The sequence below is a fragment of the Vidua macroura genome, chromosome 18, assembly GCF_024509145.1.
Source record: "Vidua macroura isolate BioBank_ID:100142 chromosome 18, ASM2450914v1, whole genome shotgun sequence".
NCBI lineage: Eukaryota > Metazoa > Chordata > Aves > Passeriformes > Viduidae > Vidua > Vidua macroura.
The window spans coordinates 5,712,077-5,735,708 of record NC_071588.1 but is presented as its reverse complement, the minus strand read 5'-3'; the positions used below and the strand labels follow the sequence as shown (position 1 = coordinate 5,735,708).

The 23,632-nt window shown below is 46.2% G+C and overlaps 1 protein-coding gene across 4 annotated transcripts in view; it reads right to left on the bottom strand.

Annotated features, from left to right (window-relative positions):
- Positions 1–23,254, bottom strand: part of ULK1 (unc-51 like autophagy activating kinase 1) — a 77,141-nt gene extending 53,887 nt beyond the window's left edge. For 3 of the 4 annotated variants that reach the window (XM_053993669.1, XM_053993672.1, XM_053993671.1), the window contains exons 1-6: positions 22,088–22,406; positions 21,748–21,898; positions 20,841–20,933; positions 20,705–20,746; positions 6,749–6,781; positions 5,914–5,950 (exon numbers count right to left, since the gene is read on the bottom strand). In XM_053993669.1, coding sequence (XP_053849644.1) covers positions 5,914–5,950; positions 6,749–6,781; positions 20,705–20,746; positions 20,841–20,933; positions 21,748–21,837 — 295 coding nt within the window. In that variant the 5' untranslated portion in view covers positions 21,838–21,898; positions 22,088–22,406. Of the gene's footprint in view, positions 1–5,913; positions 5,951–6,748; positions 6,782–20,704; positions 20,747–20,840; positions 20,934–21,747; positions 21,899–22,087; positions 22,407–23,235 lie in introns of those variants that run through there. The other variant, XM_053993670.1, reaches the window with a different exon arrangement.
- Between the last annotated feature and the right edge of the window lie 378 nt (positions 23,255–23,632).

Here is a 23,632-nt window from a genome sequence, read left to right as displayed (position 1 = left end):
AAAATGTTTTCACAAGCCAAGTTTTTTAAAAGAATGTATTAGTGATCAAATGCTGCAAATATAGAAGCTCTGGAGTGGCCCCTCCTGAGATACAGGTTCCCAGGGACTGTGGTGTGAAAATAAACACTGAAGGGATTAAAATAATTTTCAACTGGCTCTTCTAATCAGAGCAGTGCAACATCAGCTCTCGTTATTTTAAGAACTATACGTATGAAACTCTTGCCAAAGCTGGGAACAGCCTGCTGAACAAACCCCAGGATCAACAGTGCTATCAGTCTGCCTCCTTGTCAGTCACTGAGCAAGTCAGGCTTCAAGCAAGCACCATTCCAGTTGAATAAAATAATTTCTTTTGTAAAAGGTCCCTGTAAATTACTTGGGACTTCATTAGAGTTCTTCCAGCTGTTCTCTAGTAAGATATTAAAACAGGCTGGCAGAAGCTTCAAAACACCATTCTACCCAGTCAGCTAGAAGGGAGGAATCCTTATGAAAACACAGCTGAGGCTGCACACAGTTTTAACACAACACAGGAAATTAAAAACCTAACTTTTAAAATACATGGATGGGAAGCAGCAAGGGACACAGATAAGTTAAGCAGGACTTAGAATAGGAAATAAACTCCCACCACTCCCAAGCTTCACTGTTCTAGGGGGCACAGGCACAGCTAAAGTGTCACCATGGCTATCAGGTGGTCCTGGACTCCCAACACGTGAGAGCAGTGCACATGTATATAGGGTTTCTCTCCCCTCACTGAGCCTTTTTCCTCATGAACTGGCACTCAGCTGGAGTTCACGAGACTCCTCTCCCAGAAGGGGAGATTCTATGAAGGGATTTTAAGGATACTAAGAGGCAGCTCAGATGCAAGTCTTCAAAACACACTTGCATCTTCTGAAGAAAGCACTGCCTCATTTTTAACAAAGCTCTCCCCAACCTCCTGCTGAAATATCATGGTGCATCCACTTCCATACTATTTTCTGTCTGTTAAAAGTCCAGCATCTCTTAGCTGTGCTCAATATTCTCTCCAGCAAAAGAGCTCTGTAGTATTTCTGCAATTTATACTCCAGGAAATCTGTACAGGAATGGTTAAAACACCATCTTTAAACAAAACAGCAGGAATTCAAAAGTTGTTTTTACTCAATTCAGCTCAGGCCCAGGAAACGACAGGTTGATCACCCTCCCCCAAACATGAAGCAAGACTTGAAACTTGATAATTCTTATTATTAAGGCAGCAGGCAATTACCAGCTCCTGGCTAAACACTCTGCCTCTAGCAGAGAACTGTGGAGAGCCTTGTCCTGACCTGCAGTCCCAAGAGCGTGCCATGGCTCTAAGGCGTTCCCTCTCCTTTAGATAATTTGGTGGCTATTAGGCTAACACAGCACTAGCCACAGCCCTCAGCAAACCAGCTGAGCCTCCCTGATGTGAATTCTAACCTTTATAATACTGAAAACAACAACATTGCTATCAAGATCATAAAAATCCATTCATCCATAGAAAATAGGGCTTCTAAACTACCTGTTCCTGCAGAACTTAAGCTTTTCCACATCACAGAAGTCCATACAAAGTTCTCAGCCCTGCAAAAGAACTGTTTTCCTGGCACAGAGAATCTGAACTGGTGTCTTGAACTTGTGCAGACATATTCCCACAGTGCAACTGCAGTAGCAGAGTGGAGCTACCATGTTGCAGTGCTGGAAAATCAGACAGAGAAGTCTAGCAGCATTAAATCTCACAAATCCAGACACGAAGGCAAGACTGGGAAATTGAGGCTTTGCCCTCAGGAACAGAGAAGGGACAGTCAGTTCCTTGGGGATGGCAGGGGCAATACCCTTTTATCTCCCTCCATTAACAAACAGGCTGTAACACTGGAAAACAAAACTCCTTATCTCTCATACTCAGCCCATCAGTCTACTGTGTGACAGCAACAATCTGCAACTGAAGGACAGAAACATAAATACAACTGTCATTTTCAATGACTTCAGAATACTGGTCTGCAAAAGTCCTCCTAGACCAGCTACCAACAGCAGGGGGAATGAGAAGGTACAGAAAACTCATTCAATTTAGGTGCCATCAAAAAAAAAAAAACAAAAAACCACAAACAAACAAGTGGAGAACAAAACAACAAAACTCTTCCCTTGCTACATCTCCAACAGGGAACTTGTAAGTCTATCCCTGTAAAAATGGGATATTCTCATCTTCACCAGAAAACTGCTGGCAAAATACTAAAAAAAAAAACCTGCATTAAAGTCTAGGCATCCCTGTGGATGTCTGTGGTGAGCAATACATTCTTGCAGAGGATGCTGTTTCACAAGCCCTACTCTGCCATTACTGAGAAGCAATAATATCCCTGTGTTTATTTTCATGGGCTCCACTTCAGTGATGAGGCTCTCTTACTGCCTTAGGCTGCCCAGGTCAGTAGATCAGAGAAAATATTTATTCTGGGTCACTGTGGGGCTCACATGCCTTGAGCTCTAAAGGCAGAGAAAAAGGATGAAGCCACCTAAGAAGTGCCCTGGTCAGCCAGTTCTGAGAAGTTCAACCAGCAAGAGGCTGCCAGGTGAACTGCAGTAAACAGCCCTTGTCAGCTGACCCCAGAGTAGATGTACTGCAGTACACCCACTGACGTTGTATTACATCATCAGTTTGGAAAAGTTGTTTAGGAAAAAGAACATCTCCTCTTACCCACAGGTGTCACAAGTATCTCTAACACGGGCCCAATCCAAGTCACACTGAAGTCTGAGGCCAAGCTGACTTTTTTGGGGCCTGGCTTGAACCTATCCCATCTACCCGTGGTGAGTGACACTCCTGTGAATCTTCTGTACAAGTCAGAAATTCCAGATATATCTGTGATGGACTAGACCTTCTTAATTACCTGCCTGTAGAGGGAGAAAAGCTACAGAGCAATGCTTCACACCTCTGGTTTGCAACAGGGTCCCTGCACCAGCTGGGATGGACTAGAAAGATCAAAGCTCCCTGCATGTGTCATGGTCAAACCAAAAAATTCCCTGTTATGATATGAAAGCAACATTTTTAAGAAAGGTCACAAATATGCTCTTATGAAGTGTCCATTACAGCCTGTGCTAATGTCAACTCAGAGAAATTAAGAAGGAATTTCAGACCAGCCTGCTCCGACCTCCTGAGTACCTGAGGACACAATTCCAGTTATTCCTGTACAGAAGCTGGTCCCTTCTGTAACACTTCCAACAGCTCTACCACACACAGCAGAGACCTGCCACTCTCAGCTCAATACACCATGGCCTCCAGTAAAAGCAACATCTAGAGATCTCCTAGAAGGGAAATTGCATTGTACCTCTAAAGCACACCACCACCACAGCAGAACACACACATCCAGGGATAGATGGGGCTGCCCAACACCATAACACAACCAGACAAACACAGGGCACGGCAACGTGCACCTGTGCACGTCCTCCAGTCACAAAGACAAGGAGAATTAGAGTGCCTTTGGATTCAACATGGAATTACCAGATTGCCTAATGCCTGTAATTAGAGGGCACAATGGATATGGAAGCTTACAAGCAACTCCTTCAATGAGAACCAGGAGATCTGCACGTGCTGCTTGCTTAAGTGTTACAGGAACTACCACCACAAATGTCTGAGGAGCCAGTGGGAAAGTAGATGTTGCAATTAAACACCATCACACAATTATCAAAATAACTGAAGCAGCACAATAACTCAATAGACAAGAGCCTCACAAATACCAGTTAAATACTGAAGAAATCTAAACTTTCCAAGGTGAGTTTTCAGTGAAAAATCACTCCTGTCAGGCTGCCTGCAGAAGCTGGAAGAGGAGATACCCCACAGGAGCATGTGGTGGGATGCAGAAATCTGACCCTTATCTAGGCTCTGGGATCTGGCACTGATGGGAGTAACTAAACCTTCTTGCTGCAGTCCCTCACTGACTCCTCCCTCTGGAAATTGGTGCCTGCTGAGTTCTCTTCACTGGCAACCAGCACACAAGTGTTAAGAGTTCAAACAAAACTAAGCACCAACTTCCCACTCACAACAATCTTTACAGTTGCCAAACCAGAATATTTTATTGGTAAAAAGAGAGCTAAAAGTTAATTTTCTCACACAAACACAGGCAAAGAAGGATCAAGTTTTGTACCAGGTAACACTCACACAAACCAAATTGGGGTAAAACAGAATTTTATTTGGAAAACAAATAATTGTCACTTTCTCAAACTAGCCACCAACTTCCTGAGTAATTTCAATTGCTAGACCAGGAAGTGAGCTGTGTTAACAGCCTAACTAATTGCATGCTTCACTTTTTTTCTTGATTTTTTTTTTTGGGGGGGGAGAGGGTGGCAAAAGGGAAGACTACAATGTATACACAGAAGTAGTAGTACAGACCAGAAGATTATCTATAAATCCTTGTTTCTGTCATTTGTTTCTATGATTTCTTGTTTGCACACACAGGTTTGCCAATGAGAGTGCACAGCCCAGTGCTTTAAGATCAAGGTTCACTTCATGTGCATGAAAGCTAAAAAATTTAGCTTTCAAACCCATGCACTGGTAAAACTGAAGTTTTGCTATTTTTTAAAAGCATTAGATTTATAAAATTTGCATTTGCAATAAGAGCAAACAAGAAGGTACCAAATACAAAACCATCCTCCACTGGTATTCATAAGAACAATCTGCCACCACTAAAGATGCTCCTTTTAGGGCACAGCAATACCCAACAGATGCAAAACATATCTAAGACAAAGCACACTAAACCTGGATTTTAAAAAACAAATGCCTGTCACTTCTATCTCACCCACACTTTAAACAAATAAAGCACATGAAAGACAGAATATTCTTTTTCCTTCAAGTACTAAACCCTTTCTGAAAATTCAAGTCCACAAATATAATTCATTACCCTGTAGGAAGAGTGTGACATGCTAGCATCAAGCCTCCAATTATCATTCTAGGGACACCAAAACTAGCTGTAGGGCAAATGTAAATTTATCTTTTAATCCTTCAATTTTTGCCATTTCCAGGCATCACATACCTCAATAAGGAGCCTGAAGTATTATCCAGCTGACTAGCTTTTAATTTGAACAATGTGAACAAACTTTGTTTAACCATGACTCAGAGCCACACATGAAATGAGATTAAAGTTGTCTCTTCACATTTAGTAATCTTCTAGTTAACATGCAAAACAACCAGAAAGCTACTTTAAGGGAAAAAAAACCAGTCAGGGCCAAAAAAAAAAAAAAAAAAAAAAAAAAAAAAGGGCTGTGTCCGAGTGCAGCCAAGTATACTGTTAAACATTTTATCCTCCTACCTGTTCTAGGTACTGAGCTGCAAGGTGATTTTCACAAAGATCAGGGTCCTGTACCTGTGCTACACTGAAAAATACCTTGAGGGGTTGCCTGAGTCCCAGCAGTACAGCTGGATGACCTGCAAAGCATTTGGCTTGATGGCAAAGACACCCCTGAGTCTCACCAAAAGGTTCTTTTTCAAGGCACCATGTTCACAGCTACTTGTGCTATACTTTCCAGAAGACCCCAAAATTAATGGGGTCACTCTCACAGCATTACTGGCTACACCACAAGCCATCCTCAATATGCTGAAACAGGAAATATGTTCTGCCCTAGATGTGGAGACACCTTAGGGGTAACTTAGAGAATATACTCTTGAGATCTTATTTTAATCCAACACTACAGAACAGCAAGGCTTCAGTATAAATAGTTTTTTTCCAAGTCACCAAGAAAAGACAAATCATGTCCCTAGCAGTGCTGGAATATGTTTAACCTATAAAGCCATTGTAACCAAAATATATAACTACTGACAACAGTCACTACTGACCTACATAGAAAGGACTACAAGACCAGCTTTTATTGTCATGGCTTCTCAGTTTTCCAATGATTATGAAGGGTGAACCTCCCAGAGGATATTCTCCGTACTGCTGTACTTACTGTGAAGGTAGTCTGCCAGGTCACCACCATTACAGTACTGCAAAGAGAACAGAAAGCTCAGTTAATACAGGGCAAATCAAAGATTAACAAGAAAAACAGTAAACTTCAGTAGGGTGGCAGGCTTATCACAGTATTTAAACAAAAATCATCACACATGTCAAAATACACATTCAGAAGTTGGCAGGGAGGACCTCATTCCTCTGGGTTCCTCTCCTGTCCTATTTCCCCTAAATGTTATGTTGCATGATGATACACCAGCATCAACCAGCTCTTGTGCACATCCATGTTCTAGATGTCAAAGAGAAAGGTAAAACCAGAACAAAGCAGAGGGGTCACCACTGGAGACACCAGCAGAAAGCTCTTTGAGGAAAGCCTGGGAGTGAACACAGCTGAAAACTGAAACTCCTCACATCAATGTTCCACATCATTAGGAAAAGTCAACAAGATTTCCAAGTGAGAACTGCAGAGGAAGGGAAACATTCAGAGGCTCTGCAGGTAATCTGTGTCCAGAACATTCTCTCTGGTGGATGCCTGAGCACACACTCCCCCGTGGCACCCATCTGACCCCTGAGGTTCAGTGTCTGACTGCTTAAGCCTGTGCCTGCACGACCTTCTGAGAGCAGCAAGATGAAAAATCCCCCGGCTGCTCTCTGCACCCACACGCTCCAAGGCCTGAGCTGCAGATTAGATTAACAAAGCCTCACAGGTGAGACTGCCAGCAGGAAGCACCACTTGTGAAACATGCTCCTCTGCTTAAAATGAGTTTAAAAAAATTCAAAAAGAGAAAGAGGGAGGGAAAGGAGGTTAAAAAAGATAAAGAAAAAGACACACTCACCTCCATAACCAAGTAGACAGAGTTTGCCAGTTCCTGGGGAAATAGAAAATGGAAAATTAAGGGATTTATGCACTGAAATATTTCAGACATTTAATTGCTGTATTACCTTTTAAACAGATAATCTGTTCTCTGCTATGAGTCAGACTGAAGAAAGGGTAATAACATTATAGATTAATTCCTGAAAGACTGCTTGCTTTGAAAATGCCAGGTATTTAAGCATATTATTGGTTTGTGAGGGTGCATCTGTTTAACCAAGCTGATCTCCTGCATTGTAGTGTGGGTCTCCATGTCCTTTCAGGTTCCAGGGATTAACAGTGGCACGCAACACAGATGCTGGCACACTGATATCTTAGAGCCTTAATCATTTCCACATTTAACTTGGCCCGTTATAGCAGCTGTGCCCACATGAGCAGTGCTAGGCTGAACAGAAAGATAAGAGCAGCACAACTTTGGGACCTGCAATTCAACCCCGTGGCTGAAAAGTGCCCAAGTGACACCTTCCATTAGAGGGCAAAAAGGAAAGATCTCAGACAAAAAATGTAACACTTGCCAACCATATTTTCTACATGCCTTAGCAGTGCCATTATCAGGTGGTTAAAGTTTTCTGGATTGTAATAGGGGTCAACACCAGCAAAGTCCAGGCCAAATGCTCATCTTCCTAAATTCACTACAAGTGCTGCACTGTGATGCTCTTACCATCCTGGGAGCTCACCTCCTGCCTTGGCTGACCTCTCCCCAGCCCTGGGGAAACATGCATATATCCATGGTACAAGCACAGGAGAGTGCAGAGATGTGTCCCACAAAAATACAGCACCACAGAGCCACAACAGGAACCTTGGTGGCTGTGCAGCACATGGTGACACCAGTGCCTACCTGGCACGTGTCCAGCAGAGCCACCAAACCACTGCCAAAGAATAGACACAAAAACAGCCAAGTATTTCAACTCTAGGTAGACCCAGGAGGTCAAATGACTAAATCCTGTTGCTGAAACAGAAGTCAGACAGAAGTAAGACCTACTATATAAAATCTGTAAGCTAGAAGTCATTCCTGAAGCCTATAAGCTAGAAGTCACTCCTAAACTCAAGGGCCAGATGGGGACACTCACAGGCAGCAACTGTGTGGGTGAGTGGAGAAGTCCTGAAAGCAGAGGCAGAGCATGAGATTCCATTTCCAGGAAACATGACTTTACTCACAGGCTGTTTAGATACCTGTGTACCTGATTCCTCTTCTGACCCAAACCATTTCAAACCCCCAGCATCCACCTTAGCAGCTGTTTCATTTCCAAGCAGTCTCCACTGTCTGCTCTCAGCCCTTTCACCCTGGTCTGTCCACAGAACTCTGCCTCCCATCAGGCTGTACCAAATTCCATGCCTTTGTCAGTGCCTGGAGTCCTCAGCACCTCTTGCTTTCTCTTCTATCCTCTTTTAACCTCACCATGTGAAATCTGGGTTTCCAGATGTTTGCTGAAGACTGCTTGGAGGAAGAGAGGGAGAGAGGAGGAAGATGAATTATCTGTGATCTGAGAGACTCAGCCACAGCTGCAGGGGAACTGGCCACCTTCCCTGGAGGGGCTCAAGTGTCCACCAGAGCCCGGGGCCACCCTCCATTCTTACAGCTGTTCTCATTGCCAAGCCCAACTGAGCTTTTAGAAGTCCCCTTGTTTGTTAAAAAAGCAATTTTCTGTGATATTTCAAGAAAGTGTTTGTTGCACTTCCCTGCATGACAAACACTTCTGTCAACAGGCTTTGTTTTCCAACCTCTGCATTTGAAGCAGCACACATTAAGTCATTCAATTTCCTACACACATTGGATGAAGTTGGAAACCAGTCTGTGGTTAAAAGCACCAGCCCAGGGAAGCAGAGCAAGAAGAAAACCCCAAGGATCATCACAGGCTTTGCACATGACAAAGCACTGAGGGAGAATTTTCAGGAGTGTTCAAAGCCCACCAGCTCCTGCTGTCCTAAGCAGGAACAGCAGAAAGCAAAGCTTGATAAAAGACACCCAGGACTTTCACTTCTACAGGAACTCCAGCCCCAGATGTACCAGAAGATATGAAATACACCAGAAGTGAAATGCAGCTGCTCGGGGAACTCACTGCAGGGCAACTTCTGGGCACACAGGAAGTGTCTGAAGTGATTTTTGCAGCCCAGACCAAGTTCATCACTGCCACAGAAACAGGTTTCATAGACACTTCTAGGCTAAATGTGCTGTGATCATTGCAGTTCAGTAACACTGCTCTTTAATATGGATAGTGCAAGCAGGGTTTGGGGAAGCTCAGTGTATTATTACCTATATAGGAAACAAAGAGGCTTACACAAACCAAGTCCAGAAGATATTTGTAATAACTTATTAGCCAACAGCTAAGGTACACTCTGCAGTTTGGTTGTTTTTCCACTCTGTATTATTTAAAGACTCTGCAAACAAACATCACCAAGGAAGTCACTGATTTCTGGCAGCCAGTGTGTGCAGTGACCAGGGTTAAACAAGGACCTGCACAGGCAAGGGAGATGCTCTGCTTGACTTTCCCAACAACAACATGACCTTGGTGGTTGGTGGTTTTATCTCTTCACTCTGTGTTGGTGTGATAAAGAGGGCAATGCCTGAAAGGCTTTGAGGAGAGAGGTTGGTGGCTTCCCCAACCACCACTGGCAACAGCACCCTCTGAAAATTCAACCTCACCAGGCAGAACTGGCCAGAACATCTAGCAAGGGTATTTTCAGATCACAGATGCCTGTAGCAAGGAGAACAAACTTACACATTTGCAGCTTCAGCATTTCAAGACCCACTTACGAGAAAGAAATCTGTAGAATTTTGCCAACAAAACTAAATATTTATTTCAAGAAGGGTCCCAGAAAGAAACTCATGTTTGGAAAAACCAGTAGAGCTTATTGTGGTTAAGAGACTCAGCTGTCTAAAGAGACTTCTGGTTTCTCAAACAAGCTGATGGACTTCTCTCCAGCTGATTCAGCAGCAGAAACTACTTCTTCCACTATATTTATGATTTTTTCATTAACAAAACCAGGAAAAAAATACTGCAAGCCAATTTTGCAAGCTACCAGTTTCTCTGAAAACCAATGCAAAATGCCCAACCCACCCATTTCCACATCTAAGAAAAGTATTACAGTTTGCTGTATTTTTGCACAGGCTTCTTTTCAAGAAGTGTTACAGATAATTTCCTCTGGACATCTTATTCACATGTGCCAGTCTGTACAGCCAAGCTTAATCCTGTCACTAAACAAGCTCAATGAAGAGAACAGCAGCACAGACACAACCCCTAACTTTTCCTGTCATCACAAAGGGCAGCAGTACCCTGACCATGCCCCACAATAGCAGCAAAACGCCTCTGCCAAAGGCATTAAGCTGATAATTAATCAGTCTGGATCCTTGCCTGGCTTGTTCTTGAGCAGAGGCCCCAGTGATGAAGTTACAATTTAATTGAGTGTAAAAATAGGCAACAGCCTCTGTTGTCCACAAATAACACACATCTGCTGATGGAGGACAAAGAAATGAAGAAATCTCATTTAGCAATACAACATAAATCAGCCCAAGACTGTGCTCTGTTACAAGTCCTCACTGTGACACCAGGAGACATGGTGTTATGGACATTAAGACCCAGCAGTCCTGTCTCCCTTTAAATTTTCTCTCCACCCATACTGGAAGGTGGCATGATCCTCTTCTTGGAAAGAGTGTGTTTAGGTGTGTCCAAAGGGAAATGTCTGGGTGTACCCACAGTTAGTCATCCTCCTACCACAGCTTAAAAAGTCTCAGAGAGGAATTTTCCTTAGAAAAATCCTCCTCTGCACTCTACCCCTGAACTCAGCCTGCCACCAAGTTTAGAAAGGTGCTCAGGAACAGCAAAAAGTGGAAATTTGATTACACAACACTCCAAGATTCTCTCAGCAGTGCAGTGTTCTCACCAATCTGTGTGAGACCAGTGCTGTAGTAGACTCTGGGGGAAAACCAAAGAATGACTTCTACCTCACACAAGGCCTCTTTTCTAGGGCAACTGGGATGCAGGAAGAACACTGAAGATGAAGGTAGCTCCAGGGTTACACCCTGAAAAGGCTCCTGTTGCCTACAGTAGAGGAGCCATCAAGTCTCAAGACTAGTTTTACCACTCTCCTGGATGTTTGCTGGCATCCCTGTGATGGCAGAGGATTTGTGCCTCTCAGGAGATATCTCCCATGAGCTGCTCAACACCACTCTCCAACAGCACCCAGAGATGCTGCCAAGCAAAGATAATTTTGCTGCACATGGATCTCTCTAAGCAGGGCCAGGAATTAACCAACTGCACCAACACAACAGAAACATAACATAAAGCTGAGGGTCTGACAGTGGAAGATAACTCAACACCAACTGAAAACTAAGCTTTTCCTTTTTTTTTTTGTTACTTTCCCTACTCACTGCAGCAGAACCACTGCATATCACATCCTCCTGTTTTGCCAGCAGGATCTCATGGAGCCAGTACCTTTCTGACCTGTGGTCTCCAGTGATTGCTTTCTGACAGTGGCACTGGAGTCACAAACACAGTTCAAACAAACACAATTTTGCTTTACAGAAGCCAATTCTTAGGCCAACGGCACCTGAAAAATCCCTAGCTCAGGCAGGGGCTCCCAGTCTGACTGGGTTTGGGAAAAACAAACCTGCTGTTCTAAAAAGAGGAAAAAAACTTTCCAAAAAGTAAAATCTCTTAGTACTGTTCCACTGTGGTTCACAGCTTGGCTTGAGCAGGCTAGCCTCTGAAAAGGGAAAGGAAAACTCAAGGATTATCTTCCGATGCATCTATTGGAATGGAAGCAAGATAAGGGACAATAGCAACATCAATCAGAAGTGTGGGAGAACCTATCATTGCTCATCCTTTGGAAAACTGATCTAAAGCAAATAGCCAGAAGATATTCACATGTCTTTTGACCCTAAGTGAAAAGAAAAACAGGTCTCAGAGCCTCTTGTGTTTCTGTTCTCTGGCCCTGGTTCTCCTCCTCACTCCTCCTGAACATCATCAATAAGGAACTCAAGAATATTTTGAGCAGGCTTCCAATTCAGGAGACAATTAACTCAGATGAAGAAAGGTAAAACCTACTGCTACTGACTGGAAAGTGTTATTTCCAGAGTCAGCAAATCTGTGACTTTCCAAAACAATGAGGGCTTCTAATTTCTTAATGTAGACCCCATGGAGTAAGCATCAGAAGCAAGACCTGGTGAGGCCCACAATTGGCCACAGTTGGCCATTGACTGCATTCTGCTTCCTTCTGACCTGCCAGCTTGCTCTAGGACGTGGAGCAAGCAGAAGGGAGGCCCTACAGCACAAAAATGGTTTATGGGTGGCCTTGCAGCAGGCAGATTTTTGCAGAACTGGAAGAACAGTGATGCCAAGGGTCAGCACTGCCCATTGCCCCATTCCAGGCACTACTGTACTCTCCATTGTAAAACAGATGAGCTGTTTCAGGACAGGTTGTACTTCAGGGCAGATTAAAAACAGCAGGAAAACCATTCTCTGGTACTACACAGGCTTCAGGAAGGGAGGGAGACTATTTCCCATCCCCCTGGCAACAGTTCCAAAGTCTGCTTGCATGACATTAGAAAACAAACAGGACGTCATGTCCATGGAGCTGCTCTTTCCCAGGCAGCTCATACCACCACAGCCAGATGGGATCACTGCTGGTGAGGCAGCTCAGCCTTCAAGTGACCTGAAGAAACATCACCATCCCTTCCACTGGACATGAGCTTCCAACAGGTCCCTTCAGCCCAGCCCCAGCTGTCTCCCAGGCAGCGACAGCCCCGCTGCTGGGCTTCACAAATTCACTGCTGGCCTCTAACAAAGCACTGAGATCCAACACACTTGCAGAGAGCTCAGACAGAAAAACCTGACTCTCCTTCTATGGGGCCTCTGCAGGGCAGCACACTACAGCAAGTCACAGCTGGAGCTGCCATCGAGCCTAACCACAGAAACCAAAGCATGGGATCCACGTCCTAATGGGGTACAGAAACAAAGTGCTGGGTTTCACAGGTCACAGAGCTTTGAGGCAAGACCAAGAACATGCACATCAGAGCAAATTAAGACTTGTGCTGCTGGAACACTGAGAAGCAATCCTTCTTACAGCAGCCACGTTGCTCTGGGGGTAACACTGCAGCTCCTAGAGCATCTAGGGCCCCCAGTCATGCACTGCCCAAAGACCACTGAACACAGGCTGCAGCAGGGATAAGAGAATGTAGGGAAAAAGAGCAGCAGAATCCTGAGAAGTTTGGACTTTCTGACATGGGGTGGAAGTAGTTACCCCTTTGCCAAGGCAGAATAATGTCTAGAAGCTTTTCCAAACAAAAGCAAGCTCCTGTGCAAAAGGCAATGCATTATATTAATGCTATCAAGAGAGGAAACGTCAGAATTCTAAAAACAATGACAAAAATAATCAAGATCCAATTTGCTTTTCTGTATTTATTCCTCATCTCCTTCCTGAATCCCAGCCATACTATAAACGGAACGTTTAAGGTTGAATTCCCCATTACCTTAAGCTCAGTCACATGTACTGGAATTAAATCCTTGCATACCTTAAAGCTGCATTTTATGAGCCTGCCCAATGAGGAGGGGTAGTGGGGGGAGAGCTAAGGGTTGAGGTGGATACTTCAGTTTTAATCACACTCATTGAGACACATTAATTTATTGAGATATGTGCAAATACAAGCAAAGTGACTCAGTCCCGAGGTTTGATTTTAGTTTGATTAATGTAGTCCCACTGATAAAGTTGGGAATTGCTTGTTTTTTACTGATATATACCAAACACAATCTGACACTCCGCAAGAGTTGTTTTGGTTTGGGTTTTTCTGGTGTGTTTGTTTGTTTGTTTTGTTAAGCAACTCTGAAAATTAGAGGTCTGACCTCCCAGGGTTTTCTATAGCAGCTGCATGAGTGACTGACCTTTGCAAGTCTCTTTTCCACCCATTTATTTCATACTTCATTCACCAGATTTAAGAAAATAAGCACACCTGTAACCACAAAGGTGTGGAAACAAGGGGTATAAAGAAAAGAGAGTCAGTTTTCTTTCAAATAAGAACATTCTTAATTTAAGAAGGGAAAAAATCCAGTTACTGGAAGCCAGAGAAACATGAGATCAAATCTGCACTATTTAAACAACAGAGAAATGAGCACTCTTTAACATATTTAGTATGCTGGCTACAATTGCCAACCAAATGAAAAGAGCATAGAATGCAAATGAAGAGTCTCCCGATGACTGGGGTGTGTGCAGGGTGAGGTGACACAGCACCCACAGGGACACGCAGAGCCCACCCCACAGCCCCTGGGCTGCCTCCCAGCCCTGCCTGTGGTCCCTGTCACACCAGCAGCTCTCACACCCTAAGCCACCAATGCACTCAGAGCTGGCTGGGAGTCTCCCCCTTCCTGAAGGTTTTTAAGATGCTTTGCTAAATGGGATCTCTAATGACTTAAAATTATGCATCTTTCATTCCCCCCCACTGGAACCACAGTCTGGTTGAGCCCTACTATGCCAGCTCAGCTGACCTAATTCCTCCTGTTATTCTGATGCTAGGAGACAAGCCAGGTGCTCCTGCAGCCAGACTGAACATTACTGCCCTAAGCAACCAGTGATGCACAATTTGATTCATTTCTGTCAGCCCCCCTTGAAACAACCTTGCTTAGTAAACAGATGCAGCTCTGAGATCCTCAGTTTGCATTTTGACAGCATCTCTGTTTATGGTAGTATTACAGGTCTGCACATTCTAAAGCAGGAGACAATGCACAATTAAAGTGCCTCTTTGCTATACAATAAGCACAGCAGAGGTTCCAAAGCAATCTATGGGCAGGGCTCATCCCTGGATTCTGCTGTGAACATTTGTTATTACATTTCTCAGACAGGAAACGTAACATCTGAATACAATTAAGATGCTTTCTCTTAATCAAAATATGTTTAGGTCTGCACCTGAGAAACATTGCCTTGGAAGATGACATCATTCATGTTCATTTTCCACCAAATGTGCCATTTGCTACTGCTACGTGAACATAAGTAACAGCAGGGAAAAAGAAAAGAAAAAACACCAGCTAGACAACAAAAAACATCAAGCAGAACCATGTATACTTATTCTGAAAACAAAACCAAACCAAAAACCTCTCCCTGCCTTTGCAAAGGCCACCACCTCTGCTGACCACCCCGTGCTTATCTTCTCATTCCCACTCTATCTCACTTCTGGGATGGAGGCAGTTTGCCTCATGGAAGGCCCACATCCACTTTGGGTGTTTTTCCAAAGCAAACCAGAGCCATCCAGCTTGGATTCCTACCACCAGCACCAACCCTCTGTTTGCTGGTCTGTGCAAAGCTTTTCAGTTTGTATCAATAGGTGGGAAGGCAGGTGGTGTGGGCAAGTGAGAGGAGAAGGGAGGATACACCAAAGTGAACTGTACCCTCAATTCTCTACACAAAATGGAGCACTAAGATGAGCTTTTGAGACACACAGGTTTATTGCAGTTTCGCAGTTTAGTGACAAGTTCAGTCCAGTCACAAAACTAAATCTTTCAATTAGGCTTTGGTTTGAGCCTATAAATACTTGAAAGAAATTCAAACAGTGTTTTTCCACCTGAATTTAATCCCACCCAGCCACCGATTAGGAGATACTTCTTCCCACCCATTATCCAAATGTTCACCTCCTTGCTTTGCTCACTCCAAACGTGTTCAGTCATCACAAGGATTCACACAGTGGAAATTTTCATGGTGGAAACACTGGTGGAGCTTCAAGAGCAGCAGCACAAACAGCAACCACCAGAGCTTTGCTATCAAACTGGGAACACAACAGCTTTCCAGTTTCCTATTACTGCTGGAAACATTCCTTAATCTGTCATTATAGTCTGAGTAATGCTACCTTCCACAGGAGCTTTGGAGGCCATTAACCACCACATTGCCGGCTCTTCCGTGACACCTTAATCATGTGAGAGGAACACAGGTATGTGCTTTACACACAGCATGAGTAAAACAGTGACCATAATTTCAGAAATGTGGCAAGACAACTCCCTCTAAAAAAAGCTCATGACTGAGGTCTATATTTAGTGGTCAACATTTGCTGGATGTTTCTATGACCTGCACAGTGGGACACTTGGCTGGGGAAGCCAGCATCAAATCGAAGTTTGACACTACAGAACTCTCAACTGCCACAAACATGGCCATTCTGATCCACTGAACTCCAAAGCATTTCCCTACAAAACAACTGGCAGAGGGTGGCTGCGTTTTCATCCTTTCCCCTTCTAGCTCTAAATTAAGCCAGATTCAGTCTTCAGTAAGAGTGATTCCCTTCAACAGATGTGAGGATGCTGATGGAGCAGGAGAGCAGACAGCCCATTCTTGTCCGCAGCACAAACAGAAAGAGGATTGCTTGGCAGTTCAGAGAGCTGCACTTTACACCCACTCACCAGGCAACCTGCCAGCTTCGCTAGGGAATGGAATTAAAACAGGGTTTAAGCAGGCAGCCTGACCTCAGGAGAGCAATCTCCCAGACACAGAGTGTCTCTTTAGTCATTCCAAGTGCCTCAGTGGAGACCTGTCTCCCGAGATGGGGCATGTAAACAGCAGCGCCTGAGGAACAGAAGATCCCGCATGAGGTGGCACGAGAGGTGGCCAGGCATGAGGTGACACTGCAGCAGCACTGATTCACCCGGCACCACGCTCATCAGTGCAGTGCTGCAGCAGAGGTGAGCAGTGCTGGAGGGCACACAGAAGGACACTGCTGTCCACGGGGCTCCAGGGGTCCCAGGGGACAGCAGGAGGCACGTACACAAGATGCAGAGTAGCATCTAAAGGCTCTGTGTCAGAAAAAAGGTGATGGTGCAGCCAGCACAGCACAGTATCACAGCCCAGCAGCCACAGCTCTGTTGATCACAAGGACTTTCTACACAGCAGCAACACAACAAGGCTGTTATTACCTGGCTCTCAAGACCAGCCCAGGGTGACTGATCACTAACCTGAGAAGCGTTCGTTCTGCCACCCATGCCTTAATCCATGTGCATAAGAAAAAACTGCAGTGCAAGGACTCTATGTTCTTTGTCTCCAGGTGATACAGTCATCGCTGCAGAAATATTTTTGGTGAGTCTGTACCAGGTGACTGAGTTAAGCATTTGTCTCAGCTCATCCCAAACTGGTGAGTATAATAAACCAACCTGTCACCAAACTGTAGAAAGCAGACCCTCAGGTAACATAGGCTGAGCCAGGAACATCACAGCACAGTGTCTCGTGTGACTTTAACAGCTGTGTTACTGCAACCAGTCCTTCCCACTGTGCAGAAATTGGGGAGAAAAGACCTAACACAAAACCCACCTGATACCCACTCATGCACAGTCATAGCTAGGCTGCTCTAAGAAGCAAGTTCAGCTCACAGTGCACAACTAGGGAAAATCTGTCAGTAAAATTATCCTTCTTATTTCATGCAGGAAAATGCTTTCTAATAGCCAAAGCATGACATGCCCAGATTCAGCAGATTTTCTGCCCTAGCACCAAAACAGCCACATATGAAATCTTCAGCTGACAATTAATCAACCTGGGGCAGCTGGCACAGAACAGGGAGGGAAAGACATGCAGAATTTCCCACTGCCCAAAGATCTTAGCTATGTACGTAGGAACTTCTTCCTAGTGCTGGAAGAAATTTTCTGGCACACAGTGCTCCCAGGATCTGACAAGTTCAAGGGTTCCCTTCCTACCACTGAATCTCCTCAGCTAATCAAGTGGTCTCTGGTCACAGATTTAATGTCCTGAGACACAAAGGAAACCAAAGCAAGCCCCACACACCAGACCACATGTGCTAAGCCTTCCCTGTCAATGAGCATGAAGAGTTGAGTCATGGAAATCAGTTTTCCAAGAAACTTTATTTCTATACCAAATCCTCCTTTGGCAGAAACCATCATTTGTTGTTACTAATTTGCACCTTAAGGAACAAGGGCTCATTTGGCTGTTGTCAGAGTAAAAGGATTTCTAGTACCCAGATGTCCCTCTGGACCACTCTACTCCCCTTAACTGCTGCAGACTGGGGACCCCAAAAAGCCAGCTGAGGGGTCAGGTAGCACTCAGCAGCAACTAATACACCCCACCCATGGGGGAATATAGCTTTTACTGTCTGCCAAACATCTCTTGTGCCTAGAAAAAACCCACACCTCAACTCCATACAGACACTAAATAGACAGCACTTTTAGAAATGTGATACAATAAGATTTATCCTCTTTTTGAGCAGGGCTTCTTGCATTAGGCTCCTAAACTATTAACAGAACCTCTCATTAATATATAAGGACATAATAATGGAAATATGCATATTTCATTTTGTGAGCCATTCTTATGTACTGATGCTGTTCTAAGGACTCCAGCAAGGGGATCTATAAAAGTCCAGTCACTGCACTTTTATGGATTAAACATTCATCAGAATCATTTATTCCTAGGAATTTTCTTATTTTGTCATTATTTATGAACCAATATCACAAAGATCTGTGAAATGAGAAGGAACACAGCAATTTTCCTGAATTTGAAGGATAAATTAAAGGTGCCAGGGTGAGAGATGCTTGTCAGTGCTAAATGTCAGTACTGCAAGTGTTCGTCTGGAGCAAATCTAGCCTTACATCAAAAATCTCATGTTGTGAGAGGTCTGGCTAACATGAGTTTTTAACCAGGAAAATGCAAATGAAAGCATCATTGGGTGCAATCACTCGCTTACAGCCCCTGTGGTTTTGGTAACCATTTCCTTGTGTGCAAGAAACACACAAGTAAAAGTCAGAGTCACTGTTGACAGGCAGTGCAGAGGAAGGGAGGACACAAAATGCAATGACAGACAAAGCTACATGGCAACAATAAGTTTCCCTTATTTTTTTCCCTTTTGCTCTATGTTGTAATACAAGAATAAACATCTTCTGTTTCAGAAAGCCTACAAGTAAGGATTCAATTAACCGCAAATATGGTATTTTTGAGGATAAATACATATACAGCTATGAATGAAGCTCCTGATCTGGTATCAGGGGAGCAATGTAAGTAGTAGTCTTTTCCACAAAGTAAGGAAAGGTGGGCAGAAGCCAGCCTTCCACAGACCTGCACTTTTACCTTTGCAGATAACTTAAGTCTCACACAACCCCTAAGCAGACACAGAGCAAGGCCAAACATTCAGACACACTACACACAATATATGTGGGTTAACTGCAACAGACTGTCTGGTAATAGATCACCTCACACCAGAGGAGAGTCCACACCCAATGCCCCCTAAATAATCTCATTTTCTCTGAGAAATCAAATTACCCAGGTCATTCAAGGACTCTATGACAAAGCTGGTAACTAAGCACAAACGTGGGCATGCCTTGAGCCCTGGACCATTCTTAAGTTCCTGTTTTGTGGTATCTTACACTAAAATCTCACCAGACTACACTGCTAAACACAGAATTTGATTAAGCTCATCACAAAAGGAGAAAAACACATTTCTGTAATTGTAACAGTGATGAAATTGCTCCTTTGGCAGAAAATGTCTATGAGTTGCTTCCTACTCAGCAGTAATGTGAAGCAGGGAGAGGAATCTAACAAAAGTTTTGAAAGATCTCAGTAAGCATAAATGCCTCATACAAATGCAAACTATGAAGTGCAGGAGCAGCCACTCATTCTCTCAAGTCAAAAGTTATTAAGCAAATTAGAAAGGTACAGAGAATGGGAAAAAAAAAATCAAACAAAAACCAAACCATGAGATCTAATGTTCCAAGGGGACTGTGCCCACAGGAAGCTTTCCCAGCTACTCTGCAGCACTCATCATCCCAAAGGCTGCTTTGCCAGATCAGCTCCGAGGGCTGGCTCAGGAGCAACGCACAGCTACCCAGGGAGATTTCCCAGCAGCAATCCTGCTGCCGGCCAGAGCAGCCTCACATCCCCTATGCCCCTCTCGCCAAAACAACGCCAGGCATTAAGCACTCTCCAAGGCACCCCCGCTCCGGCAGGGAGGGGGTTCGCAGCGCCGGGGGCCGCGGGACACGGGGTGACCCCGGCGGACTACAGCACCCAGCAGGCACCGCCGGCCCGGGCTGGGACTCGCTGCCGGGGCTGACGCGGCGGCCACCGGAGCCAATCCACGGGAGAAGGAGGAATGTCAACAAACACGGCGGCCTGCGGGACGCGTGATATCAGCGGCAGGGCAGGACGCTGCCGATAAGGCACGCCGGGGCCGGCCGGGGACGGTCACGCAGCGGTCACTCGCCCTGGGCCACAGCCCCTCACCCACCAGCACTGCCGCTCCACCTTAGGCTTTGCATCCTGCGGCGTTATTTTTTAAAAAGCGTTCGCGAACGTTAAAGGAAACTTGCCCCGTTACCAAGCAGGATCTAACGAAATAATCAAGGGGGAAAAATAAATAAAAATCGTTGGATGATTTGCGTTTCGGAGGAGATCGGTTTTAGCCCCTCTAGATTAGATCTTCAGGGCTGACTTTGAAGGAAAAATGTCTGCTGCAATTTTTAACACTTAGTGACGACCACAAGGACAACAGAAAAATGCAAATTAAAATCCTCTGGAGCTAAGACAATCATATGCTACAAAGTCATGCTTGCACTATTTTTACATGGCGTAGGAAAAAGAAAATTTCTTAGGGAGGGTATCCAGACCAGAGAATGAAAATAAAAAAGTGGGCATGCCAAAAATAACTACTGTTAATTTTATTTCTAACATTCTGAGAACATAAAAGCTTCCAGCACAGGCATATTCACCACACTGAATTTCACTGTGTAACATCCTGGAGCAGAAGCTCCTGCCTCAACTCCCAACTGCATAGGAGTTGTGTGGTCCAGCCAACAACTAACACATGATCTGCTGTGTTTATCTTTCCCTAACTTATCAGAAGGCTTTCTCTTCCCCCCCCCCCCGAATACAAACACTTGTTAAAAAGTGAAATTTCACAAAGTCCATTCAACTTTTCCCAAATTAAGAAAGGTTTGACATAATTGAATGTATTTACCTGGAAGTCATACAAGGCAACAATGTTTTCATGTTTCAATTCCTAGAAAAAGTAAAAAAAAAAAAATACTATAAGCTAGGAGCAACAAAGGGCATATAGAATAAAGACTGAAGAAAATAAGTCAGTCTGCCTTTACCTTAAGAATTTTTATTTCCTTGCCCAGCAGCGTTTGTGATTTTGCAAGGTTCTTCTTGTTAATACATTTCACAGCTACTTCCAGCTCAGGTTTCTGAAACAGTACATAAATAACACAAACAAATGTAAATTTCACCATTCATTCCCATTACGATAAGCAGCCTCTTAACAGATTACAAATACTACTGAAAGAAGTGTCTTGCAGCATAGGTAAAGGCCTCTCACTTCACATCCTAATGCCTTCTCCTTACTTGTTCAGACTTGCCCTTTCCTGAATTATGCTTGTCAGCCCGAGAAGAAAAGCCCAAGGTTTAGGTTTTTGTTACTACTTCATACAATGATTATCCCCTTATTTAATCACTAGAAATAAATGCACTGTGGGAGCCGTGGCTTATCCCAAGCACTAATGATGGAAAATCCTCTGCCGGATTGGTTTCCTTTTATTTACCAGTAAGAGATTTCTCCTCCTCCTGGAAAAATTAAGTGGAGAAGGAGAAGACTTCACAGATACACACACACAAAAATCCCAAACAAACTAAAGAGTTCCTTTCGTACATAGTGCGTAGGGATTTTTTTTCTCCCTCGTTTTGGAGGTGAGGACAGGTTTTGGGTGGATCTGTGGGCACCCCAGAGGCAGCCGAGGGCCTCCCAGCCCCAAGGTGAAGCCACCTGCCCGGCTCCTGCCGGGACACACGCCTGCTTGGGAGAAACTCCAAGGAGAACAATAACAAATAAAAATAAGCATCCTGAGCTCGGGGTGATGCCCAGGCTGGCAAAAGCCGCCGCAACAACCGGCGGGGATGCGGTGACCGGGGCGCGCTGCCCCCAGCCCGGCCCAGAGCAGGAAATAAATAAATAAATGAAAAGCAGAAGCGGGGAGGGTGGAAATAAAAAGCAGGGATTCTCACCTCTTTGTGCCTGCCTTTGAAGACGACGGCGAAGGCTCCGTGCCCGATCAGGTCCTTCCTGCTGAACTCAAACTTTCCCACCGTCTCCATGGCGCTGCGCCGGGGGGTCCCGGGGGCCGGCGGGGAGGCTGCGGCCGGGACGGCTTCAGAGCTGCAAAGGGACGAGGAGGAGGAGGAGGATGGCGGTGATGAAGGAGCTGCCTTTAAAGAAAATTAAACCTCTCCCAATCCAAACACGACGGGGGTACCCCCCGCCACCGCCCCCCTCGGAGCGGTCGGGAGCCGGAGCAGCCCCGCTCCCGCCGGCCCCAGCAGCTCCGCGCCGGGCTGCGCTGCCCACCTCGCCCTCGTCCATGGGCTGCCTCTTCCTGCCGAGCGGCCGGGAGCCGGGCATTGTCAGCGGCCGGGGCGAAGCTGGCTCCTCAGCAGCGGGCCTCCCCCATCTCCTCGTCGGGCCGGGCCGGCGCGGCTCCTCGGGCCCCGCTTCAGGCGGGGCTCCCCATGCCGAGCCCCGGCCCCCCCGCCGGCAGGCGCGGCTTCGCCGAGAGTCCACCTTAAGCGCGATCCACCTTAACGCCCGGTCCGCCTCACGGCAGCGCTCCACCTTAAGCGCGATCCACCTTAAGGGCCGCCCGCGCCCCCGGCTGTGAGCGCTGGCGGGGCCGGGGTCGCGGGGCCGGGGTCGCTCCGCGGGAGCCGCCGCTCGCTCGGCCGGGCCCGGACAAAGCTGTGCGGAGCGGAGCGGGCGCGCCGGGCGGCGCAGGCGCGGTGCGCGGCGGGGGAGGCGGCGGGCAGGCGGGCGGGCAGGCGGGCAGAGCGGCGGCGGCACCACCTGAGGCGGAGCGGCCGGGCCCGGCACATTTAAAGGCGCCGCCTGCCGCCCGCCTGAGTCAGCGCCGCGCTGCCGCGGCCCCCGCGCCGCCGGCCGAGGCTGGGCCGGGAGGGGCTCCTGCCGGCCACCCGCCCGGGCCTTGGGGTGGGCACACAATCATAGGATGTTCTGAGTCCGAAGGGACGCACAACGATATTGAAGTGCAGCTCCTGGCCCTGCGCAGCAGAGCCCCAAGAATGCCACCACGTGCCTGAGAGCATTGTCCAAATGCTTCTTGAGCTCTGTCGGGCTCGGTGGTCACCACTTCTCTAGGCAGCCTGTTCCAGTGCCCAGCCACCTTCTAGCAAAGAACCTTTTCCCAATATCCATCCTGAACCTCCCCTGACACAGCTTCAGGCCATCCCCTGGGGTTCTGTCACTGTCACCGCAGAGCAGTGCCTGCCCTTTCACTTCCCTTCACAACCCCACAGTTGTACACCACAATACGATCTGTCCATCTCCTCCAGGCTGAACAGACCAACTGATGTTTCAAACAATTAAACAAATGCGTCTGGTTGGGTGAAGTTCACCCTAGGAGCTGTAAAGTGTCCAGGTGGACCCAGTCCCAGCACCCCCAGCACCCCCAGCACCCCTTCCTCTCTCCCAGCATAGCCCACCTCCTCCTCCACAGGCTCCGGCCCTTCTCAGCCCGCTCCTGTGCCAGGGCACCGCGGCTCCTCCGCAGGGAGCCAGCCGGGCCTCCAGAAGTGCCCGAGGGTGCCTCCATGGAGCTCTCCTCCCACGGACTCTTCTCGATGTCCTGCTCCGGAGCTCAGCATGGAATCGCTGCTGCAATGAGAAACCTTTCCTGGCCTGAGCCCGGTGTTTGCTTTGGCCATCCCATCTCTTGCTGCGCAGTGACCCACAAGCTCTGCCCTGTGGGTGTGGGCTCACAGGTCATTCCCTCCGTGGCGAGAACCTCTCACACGTTTGCCCATCCTCTGCTCCAAGTTGCCCAAATCCACCAGCCCTGGCAGCATCCACACCACTTGCGCACTCGCTGCTGTTTGCACG